This window comes from Macaca thibetana, chromosome 16 (genome assembly GCF_024542745.1).
Source record: "Macaca thibetana thibetana isolate TM-01 chromosome 16, ASM2454274v1, whole genome shotgun sequence".
Lineage (NCBI taxonomy): Eukaryota > Metazoa > Chordata > Mammalia > Primates > Cercopithecidae > Macaca > Macaca thibetana.
The window spans coordinates 62,203,989-62,227,606 of NC_065593.1; the positions used below are offsets into that span (position 1 = coordinate 62,203,989).

The following is a 23,618-nucleotide window of genomic DNA, read 5'->3' on the forward strand; positions in this document are numbered from 1 at the left end:
TGAAGTGAGTGGTGAAGTGACTTTAACTGAAGCTTCATTAAAGCCCAGATCCAAATCAACTGCATATTAAATTGACTCAGTCCCTCACACTAATGGCCCAATTGAAGAAGGGGTACATTCTTTTTCCAGGAGACATATACTTATTATAGGCACTACTTTTTAAAAAATATACCACATTTCAAACTAAAAACATTGCAAGACATGCAAAGAAGCAGGGCAATGTGACTAATAACCAGGGGAAAAATTACCAATAGAAGTAGACCCACAGATGACCGAGTGTTGGAATTATTAGACAAGAACCTTAAATAAACTAAAATAAAGATGTTAAAAGATCTAGTGGGAAAGGTAGACAGCATGTGTGAACAGATGGGAAATTTCAGCACAGAAATGGAAAGCATAAAATAACCAAATGGAAATTCTAGAGAAGAAAACTGTAATATTAGATACAAAGAGTTCGTTTGATGGGTTTAAGAGCAGATTGAACACAATAGAAGAAAAGATCAATAAAATTGAAAGGATCTTAAAGACTAGTCAATAGAAATTATCCAAACTAAAATTCAAAGATAAAAAGAATTAACAAAATAAAATGTTTTAAAAGAACAGAGTGTTGAAGAACTGGGAAAATATCAACATACATGAAATTGGAGCCCCAGAAAGAAGAAAAGGAGCATAAGGCAGAATAAATATTTGAGGAATAGTTGTTGAGAATTTTCCAAAATCTGAAGAGATCAGTCAATAGATCCAAGAAACTCGACGAATGCATATTAGTTCATTTTCACACTACTATAAAGAAGTAGTTGAGGCCGGGCACGGTGGCTCACACCTGTAATCCCAGCACTTTGGGAGGCCAAGGTGGGTGGATCACAAGGTCAGGAGTTCAAGACCAGCCTGGCCAACATGGTGAAACCCCATCTCTACTAAAAAGTACAAAAAATTAGCTGGGCGTGGTGGCGCATGCCTGTAATCCCAGCTACTCAGGAGGCTGAGGCAGGAGAATCACTTGAACCTGGAAGTGGAGGTTGTGGTGAGCTGAGATTGTGCCATTGTACTCCAGCCTGGGTGACAAAGCAAGACTCTGTCTCAAAAAAAAAAAAGTCTGAGATTGTATAATTTATAAAGAATATAAAGGGCCTAATTGACCCTCAGTACTGGCCCTGCCAAAAAGGGTAGATGCCCCTCCTGGCCTCCGTGCGCCTCTGTCGTGGCACTGGCTTCATCATATTACGATGCTCTGTGTACGTGTCTGTCCTCCCCACCCAACCGGCCGCCCCCAGGCTCAGAGTCTTGCCTTGTTCACCCGCTTTGTTCCTCCCGGGCCCAGCATGGTGCTGCCTCCATGAGTAGGTCTCCACAACATTTTTAAATAGATGCTGGGGTTCAGGGCCCAGGAGAGAGGTCCCAGTACACACAGCCAGCCTTGAGCACTTCATCAGTCTGAGGCAACAGGGAGCCTGCCACCCCCATCTCCACCCCTACCGTGGGCAGTGAACTGGAGTGGAAGCCACTGGACCACAGATCAGGCAGTGTTTTACATCCTGACTCAGTCCCTCACCAACTGTGCACCCTGGCCAAGATGACCTTGACCTCTCTGCACCTCAACTTCACCATGATGGCACCTGCCCCGTGGGACTATTGTGAACATTCAGGGAGAAGCAGCGCAGGGAAGTCTCACACTAAGGACATGCTCAGAAAGCTGCTACATCCCAGGAGGAGTAGTGCCGGCCAGGCCTGGGCAGCAAACAGCCCAACTTCTCCTTTGCTGTCAGTTCTGCCCTCCAGCTGGCTGGTTTTTACTCCTTCTGATTCCAGGGCAGAGGGGCAAGATGAGGCCACAGCAGGGCCTTTTTCTTTATTTCAGTTTCAGGATGTTGTTGATGGTGATGATGGAGAAAATGATGATATTGATGGTTGTGTGATAATCGTGATGACGATGGTGATGGTGATGATAATAATTACGGCGACATCGATGGTGCTAGGTAAGGCAGTAGGTACCTTATATTGATGGTAAGGTAGGAGTAGTGATGATGATGGTAATGGTGGTGATGGTGATGTTCATGGAGATGATGGTGATGGTGGTGATGATGGTGATGATCATGATGCTAATGATGGTGGTGATGATGATGGCGATGATGGTGATGGTAGTGTTGATAATGATGGCGATAGAGATAATGATGGGATGATGGTGGTAATGGTGATCACAGTAGTGATGATACTGATGATGGTGTTGGTGATGGTGATGGTCATGATGATAATGATGGTGATGATGATAATGATAGTGATGGTGATAATGATGGGATGATGGTAGTAGTGATGGTGATCACAGTAGTGATGATACTGATGATAGTGTTGGTGATGGTGATGGTCATGATGATAATGATGGTGATGATGATAATGATAGTGATGGTGATAATGATGGGATAATGGTAGTAGTGATGGTGATCATAGTAGTGATGATACTGATGATGTGATGATAATGATAATGATGGAGATGGTGATGATGATGATGGTGATAATGATGGTGATGAGATGATAATGATGGTAGTGGTGATGATGGTGATAGTGAAAATGATAATGATGGGATAATGGTGGTGGTGATGGTGATCACAGTAGTAATGATATTGATGATGGTGATGGTGATGAGCATGATAGTGATGGTGATTATGATAATGATAGTGATGATAAAGATGGTGGTGGTGGTAATGATGGGATGATGGTAGTGATGATGGTGATCATAGTAGTGATGATACTGCTGATGTGATGATAATAATGATGAAGATAATGATGGAGATGGTGATGATGATGTGATGGTGATGATGATGTGATGGTGATGGTGGTGATGGTGGTGATGGTGATGATGATAGTGATGATGATAGTGAGGGTGATGATGGTAATGTTAATGTTGATAGTGATTATAGTGATGGTGATGATGGTGGTGGTGATGTCAATGGTGATAATGATGGCTCACATCTATTGAACACTCATTGCCTAGACCCTAGACACTATTGTAAGTGCTTCATATGAACTAACTTATTTAATCACAACAATCCTATGAATTGGATACTATCATTACCATTTTATAGATGGGGAGACTGAGGACCTAGGTTAAATCGCCCACTGAAAGTCACCCAGCTGGTAAGCAGAAGAACCAGGATTCAAAACCAGCTCCAGAGAAAACTGCCCTTTGATGACCTTTGCAAATGAACACAGTCTACGAGCTTACAAAGAAAATATGATGGAGACGGGAGGATGTGCATTACCTAAAAGAAATCAGCCTTTAGGAAAGTACAGCGTAGATAAGAAAAACTCAGAGAGCCTGGAGCTGAAATTTTCTCCCCTGCTGATGCCACCTTGAAGGGTTGACTCACTGAGGGTTTAACTGCAGGCAGTTTGCAGACGGACAGTGCGTTTGTTTTCCCCCATTTAACCATTTTGATGTGTGCAGATGGATATCCCTGGTTCCCATTCCTGAGTTTGCGATGTTGATTTTGTAATTCTGCCTGTGTCAATAGAGGGGTCATCTCACAGCTGGGTGCCATGCAGTGGCAGGCAGTGGCAGCACTTCTCCACCCTCATCCAAGAGTGCAGCTAATCTCAACACCTCCCCACTCAGGGCTAAACCCATAAACACAAGGCCCAGCCCGGTAGGCTGTTTGGACCCTGTGTCTTTCCCCACATTTTGTGCTGTGAGGGTGTGTGCGTTTATCGAAATTCTCACATATGCACACAGAAACACACTCATGCACACACACACACCTCGCTCTGAGACCCTACATGTCCCAGCACGACGCGTTGTGAGGTGGCCGTGCTTCAGCCCTGGCTGCCTTCCAGAGAAGGTGGGGGTACAGGAAGAGCTGTCCCCAAGTAGCACCCGAACATAAAGCTCCCGAAGGACGAAGTCTGAAGTCCAGGTCATCTCCGCCACTCTCTGCTGCATGACTTTGAACCTTCTTGACCTCGCTCTCCTCATCTGTGAAGTGGAGCAGCAGCCCCTGATGTGCCCTCTTCAGAGGGAACGCAAGGATGAGAATCTGTGCCAAGGAAATGTCAGGGTTAATTGTTACAGGACAGGGTATTTCTGTCCCCCGATCCCACCCTGCCCCACTCCCAGGCTGCTGTGCAGGGACTGACAGTCCGGACAAGTCTCCGAGGAAGAGGAGTAGGGAAGGGCCGGGGATGGGGGCTGGATGAGGAGAGGGGCTTCCTGCAGGATTCCTCGACTCACCTGCAAGGCAAAATAGATCTATTATTATTATGTTATTGAAATATCTGTCTTTTGAGCACTTTTCCCATGTAGACACGACAGGGTCAGCCTGTTGTCCAGGCTGGAGTGCAGTGGTGTGACCATAGTTCACTGCAGCCTCGAACTCCTGGGCTCAAGCGATCCTCCTGCCTCAGCCCTCTGAGTGGCTGGGACCAAAGGTGCGAGCCACCACGCCTAGTGATTCTTCTTGCAGAAGAATCAGAGCAGAGATCCAATTCCCTCCCTCCAGGGACAGGGTGAGGGCTGTATGTGGAGAGTGTGCCTTGCACCCTTAGATAAAGAGTAAAGATCCTTAGGTCCTGCTGAGCCCCTGTAATGGGTCATTCCTTGGGTTGAATCTGAGGCTCTACTAACCTGCCTGGGACTGGGTCCACACCTCCCGGCTCATCTGCTGGGAGAGACTGCTGCTGGCTCCACCGTGCGGCCGCTTCCTTCAGAGGACTTACATTTCCTTCTGGTCCCAGGCTCTGATGAAGTTATTAATCAGGGAGATGGAGGAGGCTGTGGCAGTGCTCTACGTGCCAGGACTGGATGATCAGGCCGATGCCGCCACCCCTGGTGCCCGAAGAGGAGGCGGTGAGCGTCGTGAGGAGCGTGCAAGGCTCCCGTGCACAGCTCCGCGCAGCGACCAGTCTCCGAGTAATTAGTTTTTAAATCAGGCAGATGGTTCAAGAACCACTCACTCTGGGCCGCTTTAATTATTTATACCCCCTTTTTATTCTAATTATGCATAACTGTCCTCTTTGAAAGGGAAGGAAGATGTTTTCTCCGATGGGCTCTCAGCATTGATTCAGCTGCAACCTCTCGAATCCCAGTGGAATCTGAGGCTTGCCCGGCAGCAGCAGTGGGCGCCGCGGGGCAGGGCCCTGGACAGGACCCACAGAGAGCTGGCTGGGGGTGTCGGGGACTTTCTGCATCACATGTCTGTGGGAGCCGCCTCACCCTGCTAAAGCCGGACGATGCCGCAGTGCTCTGCTGGGAGCACAAGGCAGAGGGTGCAGCAGGGAGAGAGCCCAGGCTAAACACAAACCTGGGCTCCAGAGCCGCTCAGCAGACCCAGAAAGGGAGTGGGCATGGCCCACCCTTCAGGGCTCTCAGAGGAGCTAATGTGACGAGGGATATAGAACCTGGTGCAGGTTGGCGCTGGCCCCACAGTGGCTCTTGGCTTGGGTCAGAATTCATCCCGCCCGGGGCTCCTTCTTGCCTCTCTCCCCCCGAGTGTCGAATGGTGACTACATGGTGGTCCTCATCCTCATTTGTCAGATGAGCTCACGGAGGCTCCGACTTAACCCCAGGCCCGAGCACATGCAGCAAAGCAGGCCTCCAGCCCAGCCCCTGTGCTCCGATCCCACATTCTCTCCACGTGGCTGTGTCCCTGGGCCTGGACTGACACCAGCAATCCCAGGGACCCCTTGCATCTGCCTGCAGCCCCTCTCTCCCCTCACCCACCCCCACTCTGACCTCTGGGGGGTTCCTCAATAAGCGATCTGTGAGGAATGACCTCCTGGACTCCTTCACGTTGACCCAAATTCAAGACATGCCAAGCTGAGCCCGGTGCAGTGGCTCACACCTGGAGTCCCAGCACTTTGGGAGGCCAAGGTGGGAGGATCACTTGAGGCCAGGAGTCTGAGACCAGCCTGAGCAACATAGAGAGACCCTACCTCTACTTCTTAAATGTATTTATTTTTATTTTTTGAGACAAGTTTCACTCTTGTCGCCCAGGCTGGAGTGCAGTAGCATGATCTTGGCTTACTGAAACCTCTACCTTCTGGGGTCAAATGATTCTCCTGCCTCAACCTCCTGAGTAGTTGGGATTACCTGGGATTGCAGGCATGTGCCACCACGCCCAGCTAATTTTGTATTCTTTTTAGTAGAGATGGGGTTTCACCATGTTGGCCAGGCTGGTCTCGAACTCCTGACCTCAGGTGATCCATCTGCCTTGGCCTCCCAAAGTGCTGGGATTATAGGCGTGAGCCACTGTGCCTGGCTTACTTTTTTTTTTTTTTTTAATTAGCCAGGCGTAGTGTCTTACACATGTGGTCCCAGCTACTCAGAGAACTGAGGCAGGAGGATTGCTTGAGCCCAGGAGTTCCAGGCTGCAGTGAGCCATGATCGCACCACTGCACTCCAGCCTGGGCAACAGAGGGAGACCCTGTTGAGTCTACAAAGGAAAAGTGCTCAAAAAACGGATATTTCAATAAATAGGGTCAAGGAGTGACTTTGTGCCTGACCTTCCGAGCTCCAGGAGACCTTCGTGTGTGTGACTCTGAGGGTTGGCAGGCAAATTCTCAAAGGACGCCTTGCCCATCCATGAGCCTGAAGGCAGAGACCAGAGACTTGATGTGAAAGAGGAGAGGAGTGGGAGTGGGAAGGAGAAGGGGAAACCAGTCCTCGGCCTCCTCTTGTCTCTTTGTTTACAAGAGACTATTCCACCATGGGCTTCTGAGCCATCCCAGTTGCCAGTTTTGTTTTAACTCCCACGCACAGGCCGGCTGACCTGCAGGGTGGGGTTCTGTACCTGTTGTTGGTCTTGCCCTTCTGTATTTTCCCAACATTCTACAATGGACAGGCGTTGCTTCTATTACCACAGAAAAGCCAGAACATTTAAAACTTTTTGCATTTTACTGAAGGCCAAGGCCTTCAGGAGGAGCAGGGAGCCTGGTGGTACAGGGTTGGGTGGGCAATCCCCAGAGGTCTGCAGCCCAGCCCAGGCTGGCCCAGCCTGGAATCAACCCAGGGAACACAGCTTACCTGGGACTCTCTGAAGAGGACCCGAAGATTTAGGCTCCATACAAGTGAGATTTTAATCAATGACTGTCCCATGTGCAGGCGCCAGCCCAGCGTCCCCTATGCAGCTTCTCCCGCCCCTCCTGGCCATGCCTTGAGGCAGCTCCAACATCTGTAAAGCATTCCTGCTCCGGGGAGGGAAATGCACCTAGGCCCTGCACAGATTCCCACCACTCAGGACATCTGAGCTGGGCCCAACCTGGGTGGAAGCCTCTCCCCTCCTTGCTTCCAAAAGGGGGGGAGGGGAGGGGAGGGGAGGGGGGGAGGGGAGGGGAGGGAGGAGCCGGGCGATGGGAGGAGGCCGGGTGCTCTGCTGGGCTCTGCTCTTGAAGCCTGCTCCACCTACCTTTCCACCTACCTAGAGAACCTCGCCTGGGCTCCCTGCTGGAGCAGAAAAATACCGGCCACTTTCTGGGAGCGCAGGAGGTGGGATCCTCACGGCACAGAGTGCTTTCGAAGCCCTCAGGGGCACATGCCTTCCTCCCCTTCCAGTCTCCTGGGCAGCAGCCCAGCACCCCCAAAATCAGATCCAGCGGGATTTAGAGCAATGCATGGGGAACGTTTCTTCCCAGTTACTGCAGTGGTAAGGATGCCCCACCAGGAGGGAGACAAGAGGCCGACACCGCAGGACCAGGACTGGAGGGAGCATCACAGAGGCTTTTGAGTGTCTTCCTCGGGTATTTAATTCTGACATTTCCCATTGTACATGCCACTTTTGTAGTCAGAAAGTAGTGTTTTAAAATGGGAGAGAGTTGGCCAGGTGTGGTGGCTCATGCCTGTAATCCCAGCACTTTGGGAGGCTGAGGTGGGGGATCGCTTGAGACCAGGAGTTTAAGACCAGCCTGGCCAATATGGTGAAACCCCGTCTCTACTAAAAATACAAAAATTAGCTGGGCATGGTGGTGTGCGCCTATAATCCCAGCTACTCGGGAGGCTGAGGCAGGAGAATCACTTGAACCTGGGAGGTGGAGGCTGCAGTGAGCTAAGATTGCGCCACTGCACTCCAGCCTGGGCAACAGAGTGAGACTCTGCCTCAAAAAAAATTAATAAAATAAAATAGCAGAAAGGACATGCACATCTCAGAGGAGGTGCCAAGCACAGTCCCTGCCCAGTGGGCTCACTGGATTCCCGTCCAGCTTTCTCCCAGGTGCATCCACGTGGAGCTGAGTGGAGCCCACCTGCCAGCATCCTCACTTGGCCCTGAGCTCTTGGGGATGCAGGGTCTCCTACAAGGCTGTGTCTGGAAAAGCCCAAAGCCTGCTTGTTGATTTTGCAGGGGAGGAAGCAGGGACACAAGGTCTCCACAGCCCCCATGAGATTCCCCACTTCCCATGCAGGAGCTCAGAGCCAGTGTGAGAATGGGGCCCGTTCTTGGGGCCTTCCTACTCTCCCCGGGTCCTTCCTTGGGAATGACCTGGTCCGTGCAGCTCCTTCAAACCTCTGGGGTTGAACAAGCGTAGGGGCCAGGGCTCCAAGAGGCAGGAGAAGGGTTGGAGTGGCACGGGGATCCCACCCAGGGTGGCCAACTTGCCCACTTTACCCAGGCTTCCCTGATTTTAGCACTGAAAGTCCTGTGTGCTTGGAAAGCCCTCATTTTTGGGCAAATTGGAACAGTGGTCACTCTGGTTCTACAGCAGGAGATTTGCTTGGTTGGGTGGCAGGAGGGCCTCCCTTCAGCATCGCTGGATGGGCGGTGCAGGGTGGCTGGGTACCGGGGATGGTCTGGTCAACGAGATGACCATGGCTTAGGGGGCAGGGGCTGGCTGGGTGTGGTTTAGGGGCATGAGACGCTGTGGGGAAAAGAAAGAGAGATCAGACTGTTACTGTGTCTATATAGAAAGAAGGAGACATAAGAGACTCCATTTTGTTCTGTATTTGAGATGCTGTTAATCTGTGACCCTACCCCCAACCTTGTCCTTGCAAGAGACATGTGCTGTGGTGACTCAAGGTTTAACGGATTTTGGGCTGTGCAGGGTGTGCTTTGTTAAACAAGTGCCTGAAGGCAGTATGCTTGTGAAAAGTCATCACCATTCTCTTAATCTCAAGTGCCCAGGGACACGCACACTGCCAAAGGTCACAGGGACCTCTGCCTAGGAAAGCTAGGTATTGTCCAAGGTTTCTCCCCATGTGATAGTCTGAAATATGGCCTCATGGGAAGGGAAAGACCTGATCGTCCCCCAGCCTGACACCCCAGCCTGACACCCGTGAAGGGTCTGTGCTGAGGAGGACTAGTATAAGAGGAAAGAAGGCCTCTTGGCAGTTGAGATAGAGAAAAGCATCTGTCTCCTGCCCGTCCCTGGGCAATGGAACATCTCGGTGTAAAACCCGATTGTGTGTTCTATTTACTGAGATGGGAGAAAACCGCCTTAGGGCTGAAGGTGGGACGTGCTAGTGGCAATGCTGCTCTTTATGCACTAAAAAGGTTTATGGAGATATTTACATATGCATATCAAGGCACAGCAATTTTCCTTAAACTTATTCATGTCACGGCTGGGCGTGGTGGCTCACGCCTGTAATCCCAGCACTTTGGGAGGCCGAGGCGGGCGGATCATGAGGTCAGGAGATCGAGACCATCCTGGCTAACACGGTGAAAAACCCCATCTCTGCTAAAAATACAAAAAATTAGCCGGGTGTGGTGGTGGTCACCTGTAGTCCCAGCCACTCGGGAGGCTGAGACAGGAGAATGGCGTGAACTCGGGAGGCAGAGCTTGCAGTGAGCTGAGATCGGGCCACTGCACTCCAGCCTGGGCGATGAGCAAGACTCCATCTCAAAAAAAAAAAAAAAAACTTACTCATGTCACAGAGATCTTTATTTATATGTCTTACTGCTGACCTTCTCCCTATGATGATCCTATTATCCTGCCACTTCCCTTTTTCTAAGATGGTAAAGATAATGATCAAAAAATACTGAGGGAACTCAGAGACTGGTGCCGGTGTGGGTCCTCTGTATGCTGAGCGCCGATCCCCTGGGCCCACTTTTTCTTTCTCTATACTTTGTCTCTGTGTCTCGTTTCTTTTCTCAAGTCTCTCTGTTCCACCCAACCAGAAATGCCCACAGGTGTGAAGGGGCAGGCCACCCCTTCAAGACGCCTGGGAGGATCATGCTGGCCAAGTGGGGAGGAGCTGGAGTTCTGAGGCCAGGGCTTGGAGAGGGTGGTCGGCCCCAAAGAGGGCGGCCATTGGACAGGCTCCCTATGTGCAAGGATGGACAATGGGGGTGAAAATGGAGACACTTCAGTCTGTAGGAAGAGGGCTTCAAGGCAGAGGGACTGCAAAGAGCTTCAGATGGGGGATGGGCAAAGTCATCACAGCCGGAAGGACCTTAGTGATTTAGATCCTTACCTTAATGACATCTGCAAAGACCCTCTTTTGGAATCAGGCTGCAGGCTGGCACCCACCCACAGGGGCTGACCTGACTCTCAACCTGCCTGTGCTCATGGCAGACACCAGCCCATGGCGCAGAGGCTCCACTGGGCCAATGCCCATCAGTTCATTCAGAGAGGAACCTGTCTGCTTTCTCCAAAACATGCAGAAGTCAGGTGCCTGGCAGAAGAGCCAGGGGGTGCCCAGAGAGGCTGAGACAACCCCAAGTTTTGGTGGCACAGTCAGCCTGGAACCCAGACTTTCCGAGTCCCAAATTAGGACTTTCCCACTCACCACTCCACTGCCCATGTTGTCCTGGAGGCCCTGAAACAGGGGGGCAGAAGGAGATGTAGGGGGTCCAACAGTGTCTCCTACCTCACCAAATTCACATCCATTCAGACCTTAGAATGTGACCTGATTTCAAAAGAGCGTCTTTGCAGATGTCATGAAGGTGAGGATCTAAATGAGATCGAACTGAATCAAGGTGGGCCCTAAGTCCTGGAAGAGTACCCTCTTGGCCCTCTTGACCCTCCAGGACAGAGAGAAGGCTGTGTGAAGACAGACACAGAGATGGGAGTGAAGCGGCCACCAGGAGCTGGGGCAGGAGAGAAGATCCTCCCCCAGAACCTTTGGAGGGAGTGAGGCCCTGGGACACCTGGATCTCAGACCTCTGGCCTCTAGAACTGTGAGAATAAATTTCTGCTGATTTCAGCCCTGCTGCATGGTCGTCTGTTAAGGCAGCTGCAGGGCACTAATACATGTGGGAGGAGGGATCCGGGTGAGGCTCCTTCTGCACACGCCAAGGGCATCCGGACCAGAGCTCCCTGAACCTTACTTCCTAAGCTCACATGCAAAGAAAAGCTCACTCAGCCAAGGCTCTGAGTTCTAATCTATTTGGAGTCAAGTTCTCTTGGAATGGGTTAGGTTGGCATAAAACAACTGTCAAATACTGACCAGTCCAGAGTTCAATCTAATATAAACTTCCGAAAGAAAAACTTATTTTCAGCCAGCCATAATGGCTCACACCTATAATCCCAGCTCTTTGGGAGGCCAAAGCAGGAGGATCACCTGAGGCCAGGAATTTGAGATCAGCCTGGGCAACACAGTGAGATCCCATCTTTACAAAAAATGAAAAAGTGAGCCAGGTGTGGTGGTACAAGCCTGTGGTCCCAGCTACTCGGGAGGATCACTTGAGCCCAGAAGGTAGAGGCTGCAGTGAGCTGTGATCGTGCCACTGTACTCCAGCCTGGGTTACAGAGCAAGACCCTGTCTCAAAAAATAAAACAGAAAAACTTTTTTAAGGATACATTAACTAGAAGCAGCTCACAGCACCCCCTGTGGACGCCCTTCAGATCCCCTACTTTAATGAAAGCGTTCAGATCTGCCGTTCGCTTTTCAGTCATCTCCGCTGATGAGTGCTTCTCAGACCCTGGGAACCTTTACCCCAAGTAGATTAAACAACCCCCTAGCAACCGCCTTGATGCTATCCTCACTCTTCACAGTGCTCTGAAATTATAAGTTCTCAGGGAGTTTGTTAGTTTTAAATCTTGGGAGTCTGAATTCAAGATCTAACCTGGCCTGACTTTTGTTTTTTTTTTTTTTTTGAGACGGCGTCTTGCTCTGTCGCCCAGGCTGGAGTGCAGTGGCGTGATCTTGGCTCACTGCAACCTCTACCTCCAGGGTTCAAGTGATTCTTCTGCCTCAGCCTCCCAAGTAGCTGGGACGACAGGCACACACCACCATGCGCAGCTAAGTTTTGTATTTTCAGTAGAGACAGGGTTTCACCATGTTGGCCAGGCTGGTCTCAAACTCCTCACCTTGTGAGTCACCTGCCTCAGCCTCCCAAAGTGCTGGATTACAGGCGTGAGCCACTGCGCCTGCCCTACCTTTTCTTGCCCACGCTTCTCGTCCACCTGCAGCTGACCCGAACCTGTCCCGAGGCCCAAAGAACCGCGCCCCAGGAGCAGAAGAAACGTTGTCACTCAGGAGCCTTCTGCGTTTCTGCATTTGAAACATTTATTTCAGGAAATACATTTTCAACACTTTGTCATTTATACAAAAAGAGACAAATTTCTTGGGAGGCACGTAGCAAAAGGCCATTGAGGAACAGAGCCTGATGAAATGAACAATTTCTCAAAGTCTGGTTACAGAGAAGGAAAGTGAAGCGTCTCTAGGCTGGGATGCTGCTGCCCACCCCCCACCCCACCCTGCCACCGAGTGACGCTGAGGCTGGGCAGGCCACATGGCCTGGGCCCTGGCGCTGGCCACTCATTTCCTTCAAAATCTTGGTTTTGGCAAAAACACGGCAAGTTGGCAAGTAAACTGTCCCGCCGATGGGGGTGGTGAGGGGTCCTTCCTCGCTTGGGTGGGGAGGGAGTCAGACATCCAATGCCCGGATTTCCATGCGCGCGCGCGCACACACACACACACACACTCACACTCACACTCACACGCACGCTCCCTCCCGCTGCCCTTCTCCTGGCTGCAAGCAGCCAGCCCGGGGCCTGCAGATGCACCTGGTGATGTGTCTACCCGTGTGGAGTCTCATCAGGCCCCTCTTTCTCCCCAGAGCAAGACAGGGAACAGGAAGCAGGAAGGGACTTTGGTCATCTGTGCCCTGCAAAGGCAGGCCCCACGGGTCCTGTTGTGGGGACGGAGGGTGAGGGGCCGGGCCATGTTGCCATGAAACCTCGCTCTTCAGCTCACTGTGGACTGTGCACCCCTGACACCCGGTCTCTCCTTCCTAGGGGTTCGTTACCATGGGCCCTGAGGGGAGGGGCCCAGGCATGGGTAGGACAACAGGGTCAGGCTCGCCTGGCCTCCCACCTCCCCAGGTCACAGAGTCAGCAAGGCCTGGGCCAGGAGGGGGGAGTGGCGGGGGTGGCTGGCTGGGTATTAATGTAACCACAGCCCAGTCTTGGGCCAAACCCAGACACTAGACAGACAGACGGACACACACGTGGACACACACACACACTTCCCTGGTCACTTGGGCAGGGCAACCGCCGGGCAGCTCAGGCCACTCTGACCAGCCCAAGCCACTGCCCACACATGCCCCCGCCAGCCTTCCTTCTGGCACCTTCCATGGCTCCCTCCCTCAGCTCCTCCACCAGACTCACTTGCTCGGACCTTTTCAAAACTGGGGGATGAGGGGGTGGGGGTCATCTTTCCTTCCTTTTTATCCTCAATCACATCCCAGCGCATCAGCAGCACCTGCAGCCCTGTGGGAGGGGTGGCATGAGAGGGGATGGCAGGGAGATGAAGACGTCTCCCTCATTCCAGCCTGTCTCCGCAGAGCCGCCTGAGGATGGCTGAGATAAAGGCACTTTCTGCTCCAGGACGGGCGGCTGCCACGGGGCTTGGGGTGGCTGGGCAGCCGGTGGCAGGGGACCCTGGGATTTTCTACCCTTAGGAGCAGGGCGGGGGTGGGGGCTGAGTGATGGCCACGCCACGTGGTGGGCGGGGGTCCAGGTGCCCCCGATGGGCTCCATTCTCCCCTGGGCTCTGACACACTCCAGGGGACGGGGCCGACGGGGATGGAGGGGAGCATGCAGCCCACCCAGCCTCTCGGCACGTGCGAGGCCTGGCCCCAACCCCGAGGCCCCCGGCACTGAGAAGCCCACACGGACGGATGATCTGCACACCGAAGCTGCTCTTCTGAGCCCTCGGGGAGCCAGGCCTGGGGACGGAGGGTCACATCAATTCAGTGGGTGCTCTCACCCCTGCTTCTGGCTCGAGCACAGCCTCCCCACAACCTTGGGGAAGCTGCGAGCTCATCACTGACTCACTCAGAGGGAGGCCCCTTCCCTTGTTTCCTGGCAGCATGTCGAAGGGGTGGGGAATGATGACAAATGGAGAAAATCATATAAAATAAAATGGGGCAGTGGGAGGGCCTGGGGGGGACGGAAAAGACTTGGGGGCAGGATCCCGGGGGTGGGCAAGGCGGCGTCTACATCTCCGGGGCTTCTGGCTCCTTCTCCTCCACGCCGTTGGCCATGGCACTGCTGCCCTCATTGAGGCGCTTCACGCGGTAGGCCTCGAAGTGGATGCTGCTGGTGATGTCCTTGATGTTCTGCATGTGTGTCCTGGTGCGGGGGCAGGCGGGTCAGTGAGGTGGGGGACGGGGCCAGCGGGGCAGGGCCCCTGCTTAGCCTGCCTCAGACTCAGGCCCGCCTGACCCCCTGCCACTCCCCATCCCCACTGCTTGGCTCCCCATGGGGTCCCCCAGGCCCACCACGTTGCACCAGATCTGGTACACGTTTGGGGGGAAGGGTCAGTCCCCCTGGTAAGCCCAGACTCGGTCAGGACACACATATTCCAATGCATGTGTCTCCCTCTGGGTCCACCCTGTGGTTGGTCCAGGGCCCAGGGACAGTGCACAGACTCAGAGGGACAGGGCTGGAGCGTTCTTGCGCCAGGCCGGTGTCCAGGGTGCTGGCAGGGAGGAGGCAGTGGGTGACAGCCGGCCTCCAGGGCTATGGCCTGTGGCAAAGGGCTGAGTTGCCCTTGTCCCCAGGAAAAAAAAAAGTCCTGAACTCAGATTTTCATTCCTCTGCAGCTCAGGAGGAATATTTTGGAGGGAAGTTGGAAAGCCCAGTCTCCCCACGACGGCAGAACGGCTCCCGGCATCCCCCCACCTCTGTCCTTGCCAACCTGGAGGCCCCTCCTCTTGATAACATTCCCATCATTTGTGCCACCTGCTTGCTGAGGAAGAACTGAGGAGCCCCTGGCACTCTGGCAGGAGGTCCCCAACCCCATTCATCTGCCCAGGCCAGGGCTCACACTCCAGGGACCACCCACCTGGCACCCTCTCTCATGGGGCTTCCCCTCCTTGCCCGGACTCAAGGGAGCCAAGAAGCCTCAGCCAGGTGAAAGGGGTAGGGGTCAGAGGCCACTGGGGTCGGAGCTGGAGACATCCCATGCTGCCGACGGGGCCTACACGTGAGGCCTCACTGGGCCCTTAGTGGTCACCGGGCAGCTCTAACGGGCCGGGCCACAGTGGACCAAAGCTCAGCCTTCCCATCCAGCCAACTTCGCGGGGATTAAAAAAGACCTTCACTGCTTGCTTCATTTCCCAGTGGGTTTTCTTTTTAGAAGACGGGCTTCCAAGATCTTCCCAAGGACAGGGCAGGCAGGTGGCAGGGCGTGCCCACTCTGCCCAGGGCTTCAGCCCCACACCCTCTGCCCCCACCCGCTGTAGGGCCTCTTAGGGATGAGCCGTCAGCCCCACCCCAGCCCGCTGTCTCTCACCTGATGAGAAGGTCCCGCAGGTAGGCGAACTCACAGTGTGTGGTGTTTTCAACTGGGAGAGGAGACAGGAGGGCTTTAATGTCCTGGTGGAGAAGCTCTGCCCGGACCCCGCCTCTCTCCCCCTGCCCAGCAATGCTAGTGCCAAGAGCAGAGCCCGAGGGCCGCCCCAGGGGCAGGAAGGCAGGGGAACCGCCTGCTCTGCGGCTGAGTATAGGACACCTGGCACTGCTCTCAGTCTGGGGGATACTGGGGTGACCAGTATCAGCTCCTGCTCCTGGACAGCTCAGCTCCTGCCCTCCAGAAAGTTCCTGGCTAATGGGAGATGGCACAGTGACCAGGCCAAATAGGAGCATGGGAGGAAGCCACAGTGGAGAAGCCAGGGCGCCGGTTCCCTGCACCACTGGGGTGACCAGGGAGAGCAGGACGTCCCAGCAGAGGCCTGAAGACAGGAAGGGGGGCTGGGCTGCTGGGAATGGGATGAGGCAAGAATCAGAGCTGGGATCTTAAAGAAAACCTGCGGCCCACAGGGTGTTACCTACACAGCCCCGTCCACCTTGCCTGCGCTCAGAGCACACACACACAGGGACAACACACACAGGGGCTACGTACTGTGGACGACCATTCACAAGCTCAAGAATCAGCAATGCTAAACATTGCTCAGGGACACGTGTACTTCATATAACACACACAAGCCCAAGCTCGGGACAGTGGTCACTTCTCAGGGACGAGGAAAGACTGGGCACATGGGTGCCCACAAGTGCCCTCGGGCTCGAGCCGGTGGCCATCTCAAAGTGGTCATTTTATTGCTGTGCTTCATAACTCCTACATGAACACACAGTGCCTGGCACGTATAACTGTTACAACAGAAGGCCTTTTAACGAGGAAGGCAGTGAATGGCATCACTGGAGGTGCGGAGCCGGGCAGGAAGGCAAATAAAAAGACACCGGTGCCCTCCCGTGTGATGAATTTCATCTTCACACACCTGCAAGTGTCTCTCATGATTCCTTTGTTATCCCCATTATCTGATGAAAATGGGGCATAGAGGCTGGGTGCTGTGGCTCACGTCTGCAATCCCAGAACTTTGGGAGGCCGAGGCGGGTGGATCACAAGGTCAGGAGCTCGAGACCAGCCTGGCCAACATGATGAAACCTCGTCTCTGCTAAAAATACAAAAATTAGCCGGGCCTGGTAGCAGGTGCCTGTAATCTCAGCTACTTGGGAGGCTGAGGCAGGAGAATCACTGGAACCCAGGAGGCGGAGGTTGCGGTGAGCCAAGATCGCGCCACGGCACTCCAGCCTGGGCAGCAGAGCGAAACTTCGTCTCAAAAAAAAAAAAAAAAAAAAGAAAAAAAAAAAAAAAAATGGGGTATAGAGGTATAGAGAATGCAAGAACTGTGTCTGTCTGAGTTCCACAGCTCGTAAGGCTGGAGCGGGATTCAGGACCCATACACCCGGCTCCAGGCTGCCCCATCACAGAGCCATATGGCTTTTCCCCAAGTTAAAAATGTCTGGTTTTCACTTGGTAGGCCAGTAGGAAGGGCCGGGGCCTCCACCTTGCCCAGTCCTCAAGTGCTCTCAGTGCTACGCCAGTTGCCTTTGCCTAGACCCTTCCTGCCATGGCCCTATGTAGGGCGGTGTCCACACTAGAACCTCCTGCAGACTGACCAGCAGCATTCTCATCTAACACTGAGGGGCAGCGAGAGCCGGCAGGAAGAATGGAGCTCTCAGGCTGGAGTTGCAGTGTGTGATCGCTGCTCCCTGGCTCGGGCAAGTTACTCTCATTCCCTCAGTTTCCTCATCCATAAAATGTGGATAATAACGTCACCCGCCTCTCAGGGACATGAGGATTAAATGAGTTCATGGCGTGATTAATTACACCCCACATTTCTATTGACAATATTTGGGGTGGTTTCTAAGGATGGCAAAGATACAGCATCTTGTGCTGTTCACCAAGTGGGAGGCAAGAATGAGGCAGAGCCCTTACTAGCCCGGGTGTCAGGTCAGCTAGGAACTCACGGGGCCCCGATATAAAAACCCATCAGTGTTGAAGGCACATTTCCAGGGTCCTCATATAAGACTGCTGGAATGTGGGCCCCACTACCTCACAACTGTCCTGACAGGTTCCAGGCTGTTCCTCAGCTGGAGCCAGTGGTGCGCAACAATGCACAGGTCAGAGAGGTGCAGGGACCCCAGCCTTGTGCATTTCCTGACAGCTTCCGTCACCAGCCACCTGCAGTACCCAAGGCTGGTCACCAGGGTGCAGCAGAGGCACGCCCATAGCAAAGCAGCCAGCCCATCTCAGGCCCATCCATCCCGAGCTCTCCTAAACCTGTCTTTCATAAAAAGGTTCCTAAACAGCAAGAATTATTTGGGCAGAGAGGAAGAGAGGAACTGCAGGCAGAGGGGCCAAGGGGAGGCAAGCCAGCCTGACATCACAGGCGGATACTGGAAAACACCCAGGCCGCACCCTGCTGGGCAGCTCCTGCGGGGTGGGTGGGGCAGGCTCGGTGGTAGGGGAGCAGGGCAGACAGGGGAAAAGGCCCGAGTGCCTCTCCACACCCTCCTCCAGGCATGAACTCCCATCTCGAGGGAGTCTGGTGCAGGGCTGGAGCTGTGGATTCTAGAGCTGCCTCCCGTTCTGGATCCCTTGGGAGGTTTTCTGCTCACAGCACCTCCTCAACTCTGCAAGGAGGGTGGGTGCGGGGAGCTCTTGGCATGAAGTGAGATAACTCATTGAAGCCAGGGGCACAGGAGCGTTTGATGCCTCCTGATAATTGTCATTATGACCATTTTCTTAGAGCAACAGCTTCCCAAAAAGCTCTCATGGTCTTTGGGACAGTCTCTCAACTCACTAAAATCTTGGCACACTGCACCCACTTTGTGGATGATGAAAACTGAGGCCCTGGAAGATTAAGAGACTTGTGCTTCCTGCGCTACTGGGCCTTTCAGCCAAGTGCTCTCCAGAACAAGGTGGCTTTTCCTGCTCCATTTCCCTCTGCACCTTCCCCCTCTTCCATTCTAATGAGAAAGGAAGCGGCAGAGAGAGGAAAGCGCAGGAAACGTTTGGGCCCATCCCTCCCGGGGTGTCACCACCAAGAGGGGGTTGAATTGTGGCCCCCCCACCTGGGGCTCCCATCCATTCAAAGATATGGTCAAGGTCCAGGCCTTGGTACCCATGACTGTGACCTGACTTGGAAAATGTCTTTCTTCAAAGATTCATTAAGGATCTCCAGATGGGATCATCCACTTAGTCTAGGCCCTAAGTCCAAAAGCATCCTTACAACGAGGAGGAAACAGGCTGGGCTCGGTGGCTAACACCTGTAATCCCAGCACTTTGGGAGGCCAAGGTGGGCAGATCACCTGAGGTCAGGAGTTTAAGACCAGTCTGGCCAACATGGTGAAACCCTGTCTCTACTAAAGTATAAAAATTAAGTCAGGTGTGGTGGTGCATGCCTGTAATCCCAGATACTCGGGAGGCTGAGGCAGGAGAATTACTTGAACCCAGGAGGCAGAGGTTGCAGTGAGCTGAGATTGCACCACTGCACTCCAGCCTGGGTGACAGTGTGAGACCCTGTCTCAAAAAAAAAAAAAAGAGGAGGAGGGAGAGGACAGAGATACCGGGAAGAAAGCCCTGTGACAATGGGGCAGAGATTAGAGCATGTAATGCCTTTCCAAGACAGCCAGGAGTGCTGGGAGCCCCCAGAAAGAAGGCGGCATGGGAGAGGCTGGGCCTCAGGGCCTCAGAAGGAAACAGCCCCTGCTTTTGGACCTCTGGCCTCGGGAACCGTGAAAATACATTTGTGTTGTTTCAAGGCCCCTCATTTGTGCTAATTGGTTACAACAGCCACGAGAGACTAAGGTGTGAGGGTCCCAGGAACTTCAGCAGGGTGAGGGTCCGAGGGTCCATCTGGCTCACAGAGCTACGGCCCACCCCTTTTCTAGGCCCGGAGAAGTTGGGCGATTTGTCCAGGGCCACACAGGTGCCCGTGAAAGAGCCTGCACCAGTTCCCAGAACTTGGCAGCCTCCGTCCCAGCTCCTGTCTCCCCGAATCCTTCCCTGCCCGGGGAGAGATCCGGGGTGGAGGCACCCGCACAGGCCACTTGCCCTCTCACTTCCCAAGGGTTGAGTGGGGACGAGGAGACCCCTCTCTCTGGGTGGGGCAATGCAGTGGTTGAGGTTCCACTCGTCCCCGGCTCAGGCGTGGCCCACAGGCTCTGAGTCAGCAGAGGGACTGTTTCCCGTCTGTCTGTAGCCCTGGCGCCCGCAGCGAGTACCTTCGATGGTGCCCCACTTGGTCTTCCTCCCGAGGATCCTCTTGCCGTTGACCTGGTACTCGTGGTCACTGCCCACCACAGCAAACGGGATCATCTCCTGGGGAACGGGTGGATGGCGCTGGTTACACATGTGCGGGAAGGCCATTCCCTTTCCTGGGCCCCTGGGAGGAGCTGCCTTGAGTCTGGGGTCCCCCAAAAACGAGAGCCTCAGCCTGAGAGCACCAGGTACAGACACCCGGGCTCAGTGCTCTCTGGCCCCAAGAATATCATCTCATGGCTTAAGGTCCCCCAAACCTCCCCCCACCACACCTTTCAGCAGGAACTGGGGGTCCCCTGGGAAGAACATCCCCGTGGATCCACTCACCCGGAACTTCTCGTTCACCAGCCGGTCCTCCGAGTCCTCGTCAAACTCCTTCTGGGGGTACACGTCGATGCCGTTGGACAGCAGGTCTGCGGTAATCTGGGATAGAGGGAGAGAGTTGGGCACATCCCTGTGGCAAGCTCTGCCCGCCCCCCGCCCCCGGTGTTTGCCGCCACATGACCTCCACACTGAGCTGCCCCAGGCTCAGGGTCAAGGGCAGGCTCTGGGGGTCTGTGACCCCAATCACCTCCAACTCTTGTGCCTCCCGGGGGGAGCAGGGGCAGCTGCAGGTGAGTTGGTCTCAAACTCCTGACCTCAAGTGATCTGCCCGCCTCGGTCTCCCAAGGTGCTGGGATTACAGGCGTGAGCCACCGCGCCTGGCCCAACTTCTCTTCCATCTAATAAAAACCAGGCAGGGCCGGGTGAGGGGGCTCATGCCTGTAATCCCAGCACTTTGGGAGGCTGAGGCAGGAGGATCCCTTGAGCCCAAGTGTTAGAGACCAGCCTGGGCAACATGGCAAAACCTCATCTCTACTAAAAATACAAAAATTAGCCAGGCGTGGAGGTATGCATCTGTAATTCCAGCTACTCAGATGACTGAGCCTGGGAGGTGGAAGCTGCAGTGAGCCATGACTGCGCCACTGCACTGCAAACTTGGCAAGCGAGCGAGATCCTTTCTCAAAAAAAAAAAAAGACAAAAAACAAGGTGGGCCATGTCTCACGGCCCCTCCTCGGCCTCACTCCCTGAAAGAGAGATTCACCATCCGCCTGGTCCAGGCCTTCTCCAAAACCCCCCCAGAGAATCTGCTGGAGAATGGGCCCTCCCCCAAAGCTGCTTTTGAGATATGGGGGAGCTGGAGAGGCCATCTCAGGGTCAGCCCCCAGCAGCCACCCAGGCCAGGGACCACCAGGCCAGCCACCCGCTGGGAGAGTGACCGGCGGTTCGGTCTCCCGACCATGTGACTCCTCTAGACTGGGTGGCCCCTGCCAGGCCTGCAGCGTCTCCAGGCTGTGCAGAAGGGCTGGGGTGGGTGGAGACGGAACCCTACCCGCTGTTTGAAGTGGACCCTCTCCTCCAGGGTGAGTGTGTCGGCCTTGGCGATGACAGGGACGATGTTGACCACCTTGCTCAGGCGTTTCATAAACTCGATGTCCAGGGGCCTGAGGCTGAAGCAGAAGGATGTGCATGAGGCTCATCTGGGGGAGCGAGGGGGGGCCACCCACCTCCAAGCAGATGTCGACGCTCTCAGGTGCTGGCTCAGGGCTCACGGGGGTCCCTGCTGGCAAGGACGGGGCCCCGGGCTGAGTTGGCCACGCTGTGAGTGTGGGGCAGAGGAAGGACAAGGGTGTTTCCCAGACACAGGTGACACCACTGTGCAGGGCAGGCAGACCAGGGCCAGCTCCAAGCACCCTCGTCCATGCGTTCTGGAGTCACAATCACACACCCACGTGTCCACACAGAGGGGCTGCCATTGGCTCAGCAGCCGTCTTGCCGTGGGGCTTTGGCTGGGAGGGGAGAGGCCAAAGAAACAGAAGCTAGCACTAGTGTGCGGTGACCCCGGAACCGGGCAGGCTGCTCCCCCTGCACCAGGCGGGCTGCTCCCCCTGCACCAGGCGGGCTGCTCCCCTTGCCTGCTTGGCCCCAGTGAGCCTGGGGTCCGATGTGGGGAAAGCTGTGGGTGGCAGGGGCTGGCAGGGCCCTGGAACTGGAGCACTGTCTTCCCCAGATCTGGAGCAGAGCTTTTCCCACAGTGAGAATAAGTCAGTCACAGACATGGCTGCGGAGAATCCAGCTCCGGGCAGAAGTTTAAGCAGAGATGACCAAGGGCCGCCCCTGCCTCATGGGACTGGGCGCCTCGGGCGGGACCAGGAAACATGCCCAGCTGGTGTCCCAGCCAAAGGGTCAGTGCTGGGGAGTGGCAGAAGTGCCAGAGACTGCCCGCCATCCTTGGCTTGCCCAGCTGGCATCAGGAGGGGCTTCTGCCTCCTGCCATCAGCCTCAGCTGAGGCAAAGCTTGGAGCAGCTGGAACAGCTACCACGGGACCCCAGATGGGCCGTTCTGCCCTGGGAGGGTAGATGTTCAGTTCAGGAGAGGCCTGTGGGCAGCAAGCTGGCCCTGCTCCTGAATGGACTCCTGCCGGCCCACAGGGGATGATCCAGAGGGTGGGCTCGAAAACTCAGGCTTGGGTTTTCCCACAGACTCTGGTCGAGGCTTGCTGCCCACCAGCCAGGCTCCTTCCTGCACCTGCTGCCCACGTAGTATGGGTTTCCCCAAACCCCTGGACTTCCTCCACCCAGGGACGTGCGTCTGGGCCAGCAGGTGCGAAGGACCTTCACCCACCCACGCCAACAAGCCACCCACGGCTGCCTCCACCAGCCCCTCCTGCTGGCCTTGGGTCCACTTCCTCCCAGCCCTGGCTCAGGGTGGGCCACAGGTGTCTGGCGGGGGGTGCACAGCAAGCCGAGGACAGAGGGTCTGTGAGGCCACAAAGGGTCCGCCTGCCAGGGCACACACAGCCTCCCACCCTTGCAGACCTCTGGGGGCGACATCAGGTGCGGACAGAGCCAGCGGGAAGAAAGGGCTCTTGCCAAGGCCAACAGCAGCCCCGTGCAGCCCTGGAAGGGGCCAGCACTGATCTCTGTGCTTCCCGCCTAAGAACGCACCAAACCCACCGAGGGGTCCCATGAGGCAGGGCCCAGACGAGAAGGTCAGGTCACCGCTAAGGGTGCTAGACTGGGGGCTCCCATTCCACCTGCCAGAGCCTGGCCTGAGAAGGCAGGACACAGACCACCAGGCTCCAGAACAGCCCAGGGCCTGCCTGACCCTCAGCTCCCTCCCCAAGACACAGCTGAAGGATGGGGACTGGGCAGGATGCTGTGTAGGGATCAGAGTGAGGCTTTGGAGGTTCAGACACGGCACACCCCCAACTTCACAGCTGGTGGCCACGGCCCCCGACTCGGCCCCTCTGTGCCCAGCAACAGGGCAGACAGCACTGTCGGGGAGCCCCAGGGGACAGAGGGAACCCAGGGCACCCGGCATGAGGACGCCGACACTGCAGGGACGTACGAATGGCCGGTGGCGGGGATGAAGTAGAGGCAGCAGTGGACGCGGGTGTCTGGGATGCGCTTCTTGCGGTTGATGTTGACCTCCTCCTGCAGGTATTTCTCGTACTGATCATTGATGAACTTCATGATGGGTTGCCAGCTGCGTGGGGGATGGGGGACGAGTCAGCGGGCACATGGGACGCCTCCCCAAGCAGGTTACCCATTCCCAGGACTCAGAGCCCAACACCCCACCTGCCAATGCACGCCCTGGGAGGT

At 54.8% G+C, this 23,618-nt stretch overlaps 3 protein-coding genes and 1 pseudogene across 15 annotated transcripts in view; 2 read left to right on the plus strand and 2 right to left on the minus strand.

The window, feature by feature from the left end:
• Positions 1-23,618, plus strand: part of MXRA7 (matrix remodeling associated 7) — a 1,130,960-nt gene that overhangs the window by 315,648 nt on the left and 791,694 nt on the right. The gene's annotated exons all lie outside the window — the stretch shown is intronic.
• JMJD6 (jumonji domain containing 6, arginine demethylase and lysine hydroxylase) overlaps positions 1-23,618 on the plus strand; it is a 1,042,475-nt gene that overhangs the window by 265,923 nt on the left and 752,934 nt on the right. The gene's annotated exons all lie outside the window — the stretch shown is intronic.
• On the minus strand, positions 12,409-14,114 carry LOC126939282 (proline-rich protein 2-like; annotated as a pseudogene). The gene has a single exon (XR_007720323.1). The product of XR_007720323.1 is annotated as a proline-rich protein 2-like (transcript).
• SEPTIN9 (septin 9) overlaps positions 12,409-23,618 on the minus strand; it is a 214,791-nt gene continuing 203,581 nt past the window's right edge. For all 11 annotated transcript variants that reach the window (XM_050764269.1, XM_050764271.1, XM_050764270.1 and 8 more), the window contains 6 exons: positions 23,365-23,502; positions 21,346-21,463; positions 20,300-20,395; positions 19,936-20,032; positions 15,662-15,713; positions 12,409-14,496 (listed from right to left, as the gene is read on the minus strand). In XM_050764269.1, the coding sequence (XP_050620226.1) occupies positions 14,361-14,496; positions 15,662-15,713; positions 19,936-20,032; positions 20,300-20,395; positions 21,346-21,463; positions 23,365-23,502 (637 nt within the window). In that variant the 3' untranslated portion in view covers positions 12,409-14,360. The remainder of the gene's footprint in view (positions 14,497-15,661; positions 15,714-19,935; positions 20,033-20,299; positions 20,396-21,345; positions 21,464-23,364; positions 23,503-23,618) is intronic.